General features: G+C 36.9%; 1 protein-coding gene across 2 annotated transcripts; it reads left to right on the top strand.

Annotated features, from left to right (window-relative positions):
- Window positions 1-2506: 2506 nt before the first annotated feature.
- LOC125653464 (fibropellin-3-like) lies at window positions 2507-8583 on the top strand. Of its 2 annotated transcripts, XM_056144008.1 has the most exons (6): window positions 2623-2951; window positions 4718-4966; window positions 5894-5967; window positions 6826-6916; window positions 8101-8288; window positions 8449-8583. In XM_056144008.1, the coding sequence occupies exons 1-6, from the start codon at window positions 2882-2884 to the stop codon at window positions 8539-8541; spliced, it is 765 nt and encodes a 254-aa protein (XP_055999983.1). In that variant the 5' UTR covers window positions 2623-2881; the 3' UTR covers window positions 8542-8583. The 2 variants fall into 2 exon arrangements, with proteins under 2 accessions (XP_048738908.2, XP_055999983.1); XM_048882951.2 differs by lacking the exons at window positions 8101-8288; window positions 8449-8583 and adding an exon at window positions 7856-8094 and having other exon boundaries at window positions 2507-2951.
- The last annotated feature ends 2608 nt before the right edge of the window (window positions 8584-11191 follow it).

Below are 11191 nucleotides of genomic sequence, written 5' to 3'. Positions count from 1 at the left end.
GATTGATGAAAAGAACGACGGCGTGTTGTGTGATCGCATGATAGCGCGATGGTGTATTGATGATAGCGAGAAGGTGTGTTTATGATAGCAAGACGGTGTGTTTATGATAGCGAGAAGGCGTGTTTATGATAGCGAGACGGTGTGTGTATGATAGCGAGACGGAATGTTTTGTTATAGTGCGACGGCGTATTGTGTGTTAGCGTGACAGCGCGTTTAAAGAAACGCGCTGTTGCGCATTTGCACATGGCCCTATAGGGACACCATAGATTACAGAGGGAAAGTGCGTGGTTTACTTCTCTACAAATATTGCTGAAACCTGCTATCATCAATGCACATGTTCCTGTTCAACAAAAGTGCTTTCTTATCGTAATTGTAAACACAATTCTAGTATCATCTGTATATCATTTGCTAGTTTCAAGAGAAAAACTATTGGACACTGGTCACAGAGCTGAAAAAGCCATAATTTACAAATCTGTTCGAATCACATCCTGGTATTAGGCTAGAGAAGGGCCACAGTGCAGTTGATAAACCCTAGATGTTAAAAGAAATTCTTCCAAATAAAAAATGTACACAAATGACCAAAGGATGGGACTACACGGAGGGTTTTTATTGTTAACATTACGTAACACAACATAATGTGGACCAGAAGCCACTTTTCTATAGTCGTAGTTTAACAGTTACATATTGTTATGTATTTAATATAGATATGAAATGAACTTTTATTGTGTATTTATCATAATTCCAATTTATGTAGAATCACTTAATTTTCCATCGACTCTGTGCCAGAAATGTGCATGGAGTGCGTGCCACAAATGCAGCAAGTACAAGTACATGCTACAAGGCTTATATTTTGGTACGATATATCAAGTTGTAAACAATGTATGGGTTGTCGCGTATGAAAATATCAATGTCATGGTGAATGCAGTGCCACTGAACTCTTCAACATGTTTATTCATCATAGTTAGGATAAATAAAAAGCATTTCTGATAAATCTATAACATGAAATCATTAATACAATCCCACTATTTAACATTCAAAAAAGTACATTCATTATATCGGTGTACTGTCTTTTTATAAATACATATGTTTCAGGCGGTACGGATTTTGAACGTTCGAAATCGTGCCGATATATTTTAATAACGAAGGGGGGGGGGGGGTGTCACATGTACATGTACGTTTATCGTCATGAATTCAGAAACAAATCCATATCTCTTTTTCATATGATGTTGTATAAATTTAACAAAACAAACCTTTCTGTATTGGAATTGAGCTTTGAATATACACGCAGGATTATATGTTTTAGTGGGTGTTTTCTTTTATATTCGTGTGTACATGTACCATAGAACGTTGAAGGTATGATGCGGCTCATACAGAAATCCTTTGCAATATATAAATGCGCGCTTTGTTCGATAAGTTCAACTCCCAAATAGTCAAAGTAAAGTGATTTGTTTGTGGCGGAGCGCAGACCAGACCAAGTAATGTGTGTCCTAGAACTTTTATGTCCCCACTACCTTTACATTTTCCTTACTCCCCTTTAGGTCCCCACTGTACCTTTACATTTTCCTTACTCCCCTTTATGTCCCCACTACCTTTACATTTTCCTTACTCTCCTTTAGGTCCCCACTGTACCTTTACATTTTCCTTACTCCCCTTTAGGTCCCCACTGTACCTTTACATTTTCCTTACTCCCCTTTAGGTCCCCACTACCTTTACATTTTCCTTACCCCCCTTTAGGTCCCCACTGTACCTTTACATTTTCCTTACTCTCCTTTAGGTCTCCACTGCCTTTACATTTTCCTTACTCCCCTTTAGGTCCCCACTGTACCTTTACATTTTCCTTACTCCCCTTTAGGTCCCCACTACCTTTACATTTTCCTTACTCCCCTTTAGGTCCGCACTGCCTTTACATTTTCCTTACTCCCCTTTTCCAAAACACTCCCGCATCTGGCATTTACATTGTACAATTGAAAAACTATCTAATATCTACTGTAGATGTATAACAATACACGAGAAATATATTATATATTGTAATTTAGCGAAAAGCGCCATTTGCGAAATAAAATTACTCGCTTTTATTTTTATTGCTCGAATACACGTTAAAAATTCTTGATCAACTGTCCATTCGCGAATTTATGTTCTCGCGATTTGACCTCTGTGATTTCGCGATATTATGTACTCGTGTAAAATAAGGAATCTATATTACATGTTATAAATACGACACACTCCAGACCAGTGCATCTGAATATATATATATATATATATATATATATATATATATATATATATATATATAAATTATATATATATTGTATGTTTTGTGATTTATACATAAAACGGCACACTTTTCTATTTATAACTACGATGCTTGTTGATTGGATGTGCCGATGTTTGGCTATTAATGTATTTGCGTGTGAAATAAATGATATAAATATTTTTTTTTTTATCCATGCATTCTAAAGTACATAAGATAAAAAAAGAAATTAATGAAGACAAAAAATTTACAACACAGAACAGATGTTTATTTGTCTGATGTAAACACGTGGGTAGTCGGTATCTAATCTGATATTTAAACACGACCCGAGGTTTCTCCGTACGTACTCCGGACACATAACACTATAACGACCAATTGCACTTTTCTCTGCAGAAAAAAGGGGGAGTGTTTTGGTCCCTCCAAAAATCAATGTTTCACTTTTATATCTTTGCTTTTAAAAGCGGGAGGCGACGTACAGAGGCTAATAGGAGTACTAGTGTATAGGAAAAGTAATTATTGATCGCTATCTATAATGAGTCTGAAGATTTGATGTCTGACAAGATAGTTTAAAAGACTGTATAAAAATGAAGTATTTGTCATTCGTAAATCACCGCTGATCAGAAACTCACAATGCAGTATCTCCAGACCCTGTTTGTTCTTCTGGCTCTAGTGCTGACTTCCGTTCGGGCGAACAGAAGAGGTAAGAATGATACATCACAGTGGCGGATTTAGAAGGGGCGGGGTTATAGGGATTACAAACCCCCTTTTTGATTGAACAATATGAACAAAAAGGAATTTAAAATTTTTTTGGGGGGGGGGGGTCAATTTTGGCCTCTTCGCCGGGGCGGAAAGGGTACACCTAGGGTCACAACATCCTGGTAATTGTTCTAAAAGCGCGACATCAAAATATGTTTTGAGCATGTGGATATTTAAAAGTTGGTTTTTTCTTCTGTTCTTTGAAAAATCAATCTAGATTATACAACACTATACAAACGAATAACATAAAAAAGTAAAACTGTATGGTATCAATCTAATTAAAATTACATTCTTTGATCTCTCACTGCACAAGCGATATATGTGAGCGGATCAAAGAGTTTGATTTCAATCAGACAATGAACTAAATATTCCTATAGAAAAAATGCTTCCATTAACAATACATGATAGTGATATAACAAATGATGATAATAAGATTAATGCAATACCATAGAATGATTAATAATGAGACGACAGCAGACGTAAAAATATGAATTCTTATTTTTTTTAAAAATTCCTTTTCTCAAAAAAAAAAAAAAAAAAAAATTCGATTAATTTTACCTTCGATGTGCTTTCACGTAATACATATTCATCGATAATCCAAACACGTGTTATAACTATGTACCTGCTAATCATAAATGGGACTTTTTCCAGCGCAATATTTTGTGCGACTTGAATATATCTTGATTAGATAGAATATATTTATATTACTGAAAGCAGGGCTTTTATGATGTCATACTACACTACATAGTCGAGGTGAATAATGGAAAGATTTTCTACCTCTTCATTGCTTGAGTTTCTTCATTCAGTAGAATAGATTTTGAAGCCGACACCTTGATTAAAATGGGATATACATGTAATTACTTTGTGTTAATATTATAATTAAAAGTAAGTAAAGTTCAGCTCAAAACTATGACACAATGTATATACTTCAAACAACATTTAGATATATTCATCTTTCACAACTACACAAGATAACGAAAAAGGCACATATTATGTGTCAGTGTTCATCACATAAGGATGTTAAGGTATTGCAATCAAAATCATCAGAGTAATTGGCGGGGGGGGGGGGGGGGGGGGGGATTGCAAAGATGTGTGTCCATGTGGAATACATTAAACCATTCAACGATTTCCGTTTTGAAAAACTACATACATGTATGAATACATTTTTTCAGTGTGTGTGGATGGGACAATGACAATCTACCGATGTCTGACATTGGTTTCATTGGGTTTTTTTTTTATAGCTAACTTCAAGCGAGAGGGGTGTATAAAAAGGGGGTGAAAACTGTCTAAATGTTCATGTTAAGGATCCATACACATACCGTATATCATGTGCGCAAGATGATTAATCACTTGTGTCCTTATCATATGAAATTAAATTAAGAAATGTGTTGATATTTCCATTATCATTCTATTCCCAATCAAAAAGTTCAAGTTCATCCATATATTTGATAAAATGTCATCTCTATTTGTAACTATTTTGTACATCGGAAGCTTCTGCTTTGAGGCTGTTCGGTTGGTGTGTTTTTTTGTTGTTTTTTTTTTCTCTCTCGTTATAGTAAAACTGGCGATTTGCTTGCCTATAGCCAGGGCTTTACAAGCCCGGCTAAAAATTAAAGTACCTTGGAAGTCGCACTTGGATCATGATGATGGTTTCGTTATAAAGTCAACCCGGGTTTTATTGTAATCTTTTTGTGATATGTGTATTTACAGTTGTTCGTGCACATCCGGGGATTCCCTGTGAGCCCAGTCGCTGCTTGAACGGCGCCACGTGCGTGAAAACGGGAAATAACGTAAATACTTTCCGGTGCGAGTGTGCATATGGGTATGTGGGAGACTTCTGTCAACACAAAGCGTGCCGGTTTGACGAGCCCCAGTGTTTCCATGGTGGATCTTGTGACCTGAGCACCGACGCGGGAGTGTGCGTCTGTGACTCCAATTGGTCCGGGGACAAGTGTGAATGTAAGTATCACGCTACCAGTGCTTAAAACAAAACAACCTTTTGCTTCCATTTCTCGACAGATCCAAACCGTTTCTCTCTCGAAAACATGTTTTATTTGAAAGTATGAAACCTTTTCAGGTTTGAAAATAAGCCAGGTTTTGAAAATAAGCCAGGTTTTGAAAATAAGCATGTTTTGAAAATAAGCTCCTATTTTCTTATCCAATTTTGATATGATTTTTCAAGGCTTTACGGAATGGGTAATTTTAGTGTACGCTCTATCAATTACCTACCCACGAATTTAAATCCCCCACGAACAGAGAAACGCTAGTGCACAAGACTGATCTCATTAGGGAAGAACACTAAACACCTACACTCTCATATAGTTATAACACACTCCTGTGACTGATCTCATTAGGGAAGAACACTAAACACTCACACTCTCAAATAGTTATAACACACTCCTGTGACTGATCTCATTAGGGAAGAACACTAAACACCCACACTCTCAAATAGTTATAGCACACTCCTGTTTATCAGGTTTACTAACCTGCACTTTCAAAAGTTTATTCTGATTCATTTTCTTAAACCATGAAGATATGGCCCAACAAAAATTTTCCTTGAGCTGGATAACGCGAATGAAACATATAAGAATTAACATATTTCATTATTCGCATCATGCACCATTTAATGATTTTACAATATTAATGTCCATCTGTTGTCTGCGACGATATAATTTGTTGTCCATGATGATACAATTTGTCGTCCGTAACGATACAATTTGTCGTCCGTGACGATAGATACAATCTGTCGTCCGTGATGATATGTTGTCGTCCGTGACGATATATTTTGTTGTCCGTGACGATACATTTTGTTGTCCGTGATGATACAATTTGTTATTCGTGGAATACAATTTTTGTCTGTCTGATACTGTTGTGTTGTTTCTACAGATAAAATTTTCCGTTATGGTTGGGATGAAGACAAGTCAGACTTCAAAATAACCGGATCGATCGGCTTCCACCCGGTAAGACGAAAACTTGTCAAACCCAAAGAGTATTTCAGGACATCTTTACAAAATGACTCAGTATTGTATTTGTTTATTTGTTGTCCAGTCGTGAAATTTTCACTCATACTGAGACGTCGCCGGCTGTATGTGAAGTACCAGAAAATTATACCTGGGCTGTAGCAGTGAGGGTTCTTGAACGTGCCAACCACCTGTCGCGATCTCCGTTTTTAAGGACATGTCCACAGGGCCCATAATTCTCACTTGTAAATGTGAAGTGTTTAGCGAAGAAGCAATCGCAACCTGTGTCGGCGTTTTATGTTTGAAGCGGTCATGACACAAGCGGGGCTCGAACTCACGACCTCCCGGTTACGAATCGAAGCCTCAACCTCTGAACTATTGCGACCAGATATCATGATACTACAATTATAGAGTATTTCAGGCACATCGTATATTTATCAACAAACAGAATAAAAGATACGAAGACAATTACAGCGTCACTAAAGAATATGGAACATTGTGTCCCATATTCGGCCCTCAAAAGAACGATACCAAAGTTCAGAGAACGTGTCGTTTCTTTAACAGCTGTAGAGAAATAGTAACAAAGTTAAAAGTGCTCCTTCGGTCAGTCTCTGGATGATATTTTGAAAAACGTGGTGATTTTATTCATGTTGTCCTACAATGGCCACAGAAATTGCACAAGAAATGATGATTGAAATAACTAGCGAACACCATTACCTTGAGCGATTTTACTGCATTTTAACGTTTTTAAGATTTTAATACACTTGAGGGGAATTTTTTTTTTCAGATGTAGAAAATTCTTACTGGTGAATATTTTTGCCATTTGTTAACATTTAGAGATATCTGTGCATGTTTTAGGATGGACAGGACGGCTCAGTTCACCACGGCCGCATCTCCAACAACCAGGCTTTTAATATGGTCATCTACGACATCGGAGACTATTATGACAGTAAGATAACTTGATTTAATTCGGGAAATGCGACATCGATGTAAATCCTGTCCATTAGTTTCTATAACCTCCGGCGAGCTCCACTAGTTACTAGTATACGTATACGGTATACTCTGGCGATCCTCCATTGGGTTTGAATGACAAATGGGGCAAACTTTATGTCAATATTGAAGTCGTATGCAGTCTAATCAAAATCAGATCTTTTGATCCGCTCACGGTCACCTACCAGTCGCAGGTAAGCGGATCTTTAAGGATCTAATTTTAATTCGATTCCAATGCTAAGATGGACAAGGGAGATAACCGATTTTCATTCTTCATTAGAGAAGTTCCACGAAGTAAAGTAATGGCTGTACGTCATGCATTGATATATCGACTGGACTGCAAGAGACAAATTGCAAAAAGGCTTATCTATGTGATAAAGATAAAAAAAAAATCTTCAAAGCATCCCCCGGGTTTGGTTGGGAAACAAAATTGCGAATTAAAGTTTTGTATAGGAATACATGAAGATAGAACAATTACATGTATATCTAAAAATATTTTCAAGAACCAGACGTCCGTTATTTGTAAAACTGATTTGCAAGCACCCATCATGTAATGTAGAACAGATTTTACCGGAAATTTCAACTCACCACGTGACCCCGGCCCTAAATTCAGAATTATACATCTGGAAAAAAATTATAGAACATTCTAAAGAATCACGTGGTACAAGATATGCAGGAATCCTCGTATAACTGTTTCAAGTCTCGTCACACTTTGAGCACTGGTGTCATGGCGTGGCCCACGTGTGGGGTTTGATAGTATGCGGCTACTCTGAAGAGAGAGAGAGAGAGAGAGAGAGAGAGAGAGAGAGACGTTCTGATGCATTCTTGTTCAAGTTAAATAGTTTTTGTTGTAATTGTAAATCGTGACTTTTGCCTGAGGTTTTTGTACTAATTGTAGATCGCGACTTTTGCCTGAGGTTTTTGTACTAATTGTAGATCGTGACTTTTGCCTGAGGTTTGATAGTATGCGGCTACTCTGAAGAGAGAGAGAGAGAGAGAGAGAGAGAGAGAGAGAGACGTTCTGATGCATTCTTGTTCAAGTTAAATAGTTTTTGTTGTAATTGTAAATCGTGACTTTTGCCTGAGGTTTTTGTACTAATTGTAGATCGCGACTTTTGCCTGAGGTTTTTGTACTAATTGTAGATCGCGACTTTTGCCTGAGGTTTTGGTATAAACTCGCAGACAAAGGAGCAGTCCTCGACATCTTTCTTCTCAGAACGGAGCTGGTCCCGAGCCAGCCCCGGGGCATCTTTGGGCCTACAGACGTAACTCAGTACGGTGTGTGGACGGAAGCAAAGGTCAATGTCCATGGAATGCGCCGTACAAACTTTGTAAGTCCCCTCTTATACTATTACAGCTACGTAGCCTCTCTCTGTACACTGCATATAACGTACATTGTAAAACCTGTCTTATTCTATTATTGATAGGGTACCGGAATCAACCGAGATGTGCCTAATGAGACTGTTATCTAACTGTATATTTTTTGTTTAGGTGATTTCCGGGCGTACTAACGCCACATCTAGTTACCTGGCGCTGGATCAGATCGTACTCCAACGGACTAGCTGTGACAACATCACATTGTAAATAAACTGTTTCCTGTCAATAAAACTGATACAGTTCTGTTCATTGTGTTACTGATAACGAAAACGAAACGCTGTTCAATAGCTATAGCACTGTTCATTGAGCTGCTATTAAATGTGTAGCATTGTTCAATAGCTATAGCACTGTTCATTGAGCTGCTATAAAAATGTAGTGTTCTTTATTGAGCTGCCATTAAATGTGTAGCACTGTTCAATAGCTATAGCACTGTTCATTGAGCTGCCATTAAATGTGTAGCATTGTTCAATAGCTATAGCACTGTTCATTGAGCTGCTATAAAAATGTAGTGTTCTTTATTGAGCTGCCATTAAATGTGTAGCACTGTTCAATAGCTATAGCACTGTTCATTGAGCTGCTATAAAAATGTAGTGTTCTTTATTGAGCTGCCATTAAATGTGTAGCACTGTTCAATAGCTATAGCACTGTTCATTGAGCTGCTATAAAAATGTAGTGTTCTTTATTGAGCTGCCATTAAATGTGTAGCACTGTTCAATAGCTATAGCACTGTTCATTGAGCTGCTATAAAAATGTAGTGTTCTTTATTGAGCTGCCATTAAATGTGTAGCACTGTTCAATAGCTATAGCACTGTTCATTGAGCTGCTATAAAAATGTAGTGTTCTTTATTGAGCTGCCATTAAATGTGTAGCATTGTTCAATAGCTATAGCACTGTTCATTGAGCTGCTATAAAAATGTAGTGTTCTTTATTGAGCTGCCATTAAATGTGTAGCATTGTTCAATAGCTATAGCACTGTTCATTGAGCTGCTATAAAAATGTAGTGTTCTTTATTGAGCTGCCATTAAATGTGTAGCATTGTTCAATAGCTATAGCACTGTTCATTGAGCTGCTATAAAAATGTAGTGTTCTTTATTGAGCTGCCATTAAATGTGTAGCATTGTTCAATAGCTATAGCACTGTTCATTGAGCTGCTATAAAAATGTAGTGTTCTTTATTGAGCTGCCATTAAATGTGTAGCACTGTTCAATAGCTATAGCACTGTTCATTGAGCTGCTATAAAAATGTAGTGTTCTTTATTGAGCTGCCATTAAATGTGTAGCATTGTTCAATAGCTATAGCACTGTTCATTGAGCTGCTATAAAAATGTAGTGTTCTTTATTGAGCTGCCATTAAATGTGTAGCATTGTTCAATAGCTATAGTACTGTTCATTGAGCTGCTATAAAAATGTAGTGTTCTTTATTGAGCTGCCATTAAATGTGTAGCATTGTTCAATAGCTATAGCACTGTTCATTGAGCTGCTATAAAAATGTAGTGTTCTTTATTGAGCTGCCATTAAATGTGTAGCATTGTTCAATAGCTATAGCACTGTTCATTGAGCTGCTATAAAAAATGTAGTGTTCTTTATTGAGCTGCCATTAAATGTGTAGCATTGTTCAATAGCTATAGCACTGTTCATTGAGCTGCTATAAAAAATGTAGTGTTCTTTATTGAGCTGCCATTAAATGTGTAGCATCGTTCAATAGTTGTAGCACTGTTCACTGAGCTGCTATAAAATGTGTAGCATTGTTCAATATTTGTAGCGCTGTTCATTGAGCTGCCATCTAACGCGTAACCTGTTCACTGATTTTTTTTTTTCATTAACCCCAATTAAGATGTAGCGCTGTTCATTGAACCCCCTGATGATTGAGCTGCAAAGGAAATTATATTTGGAATCTTATGAAAGAGACCATCTAAACTTCAAAACGAGGTTCAAAGATTATTTTGTACCAATAGTTATTCGTACCATTATTATTATTAGGTAACAAATTTAGGCACATGCACGCAGATGAGTAAACAACAGAAACTTTTCACGCAGCTCATGTTGAGGGACTTTCAATGTCGCCGTGAGAAAATGTATAATTATAGATTAACAAAGTTTGCCAATAAACTCCGAAACGCTTGCTCCAGATTTACTGCTTGCACCTTTGATATTGTTTTATATGTGAGGTGAAGTCCGTATAACAGAATCTTCCTTGATTAGAAAATATCGTAAAATGAATTAAAAACCCTACTTTAATTTCGATAAACTAACATGAAATAGCAAAAATATTAATGAGAGTAAAATGGCTTTGGTGGATCTAAGCCAGTTTCCTTTTTTATGCCCCCACCACAAAGTGGTCGGGCCCTTATCCGTACTTCCGCGACAGGCGACACCCAGTTTTCCAGACTTCTTCTTTTTTTTTTTTTTTTTTGATGAGTTACAGATAGAGTTTGAGTTTTGTTCCGGTTCGTTGATTTTTGATGGAGTTGTTCCCCTTTAACTTAGAAAAAATAACTGTTGCGACCAGTTTTCCGGACTTTTATTCTAAACGCCTTGAGGTATTGAACTGATTTTTTGAATGCATATGTATGTTGATACAGTTTGAGTTTTGTTCTTGTTCGTTGATTTTGATGGAGTTGTACCCCTTTAACGTAGATTTTTTTTAAAAATTTAAAATGCATCTATTGTATGACTGTTAAACATAAAGGGTTGTTATTGATTTATTCATTGTACTAAATGTGTCTAACATACAATCTGAATACCGCATTCAATACCATACTTCGATTCATTTTCTACATTTGACTTTACTGCAGGCGGGGGCATTCGTGTCGTGCCCACACATCTAGTTTTAAATGATATGATATGAATTGATGTTT

This window comes from Ostrea edulis, chromosome 7, assembly GCF_947568905.1.
Source record: "Ostrea edulis chromosome 7, xbOstEdul1.1, whole genome shotgun sequence".
In the NCBI taxonomy this organism is placed as follows: Eukaryota; Metazoa; Mollusca; class Bivalvia; order Ostreida; family Ostreidae; genus Ostrea; species Ostrea edulis.
The sequence above is the reverse complement of the archived record's forward strand: the minus strand, read 5'-3'. Positions and strand labels throughout refer to the sequence as shown.

What these genes read in the sequence shown, in the direction of transcription:
- LOC125653464 (XM_056144008.1), top strand. Translation starts at nt 2,882, where the DNA reads ATGCAGTATCTCCAGACCCTGTTTGTTCTTCTGGCTCTAGTGCTGACT. An exon ending in CGTTCGGGCGAACAGAAGAG is followed by an intron (nt 2,952 to 4,717) that starts GTAAGAATGATA and finishes GTGTATTTACAG; the next exon opens with TTGTTCGTGCACATCCGGGG. An exon ending in GTCCGGGGACAAGTGTGAAT is followed by an intron (nt 4,967 to 5,893) that starts GTAAGTATCACG and finishes TTGTTTCTACAG; the next exon opens with ATAAAATTTTCCGTTATGGT.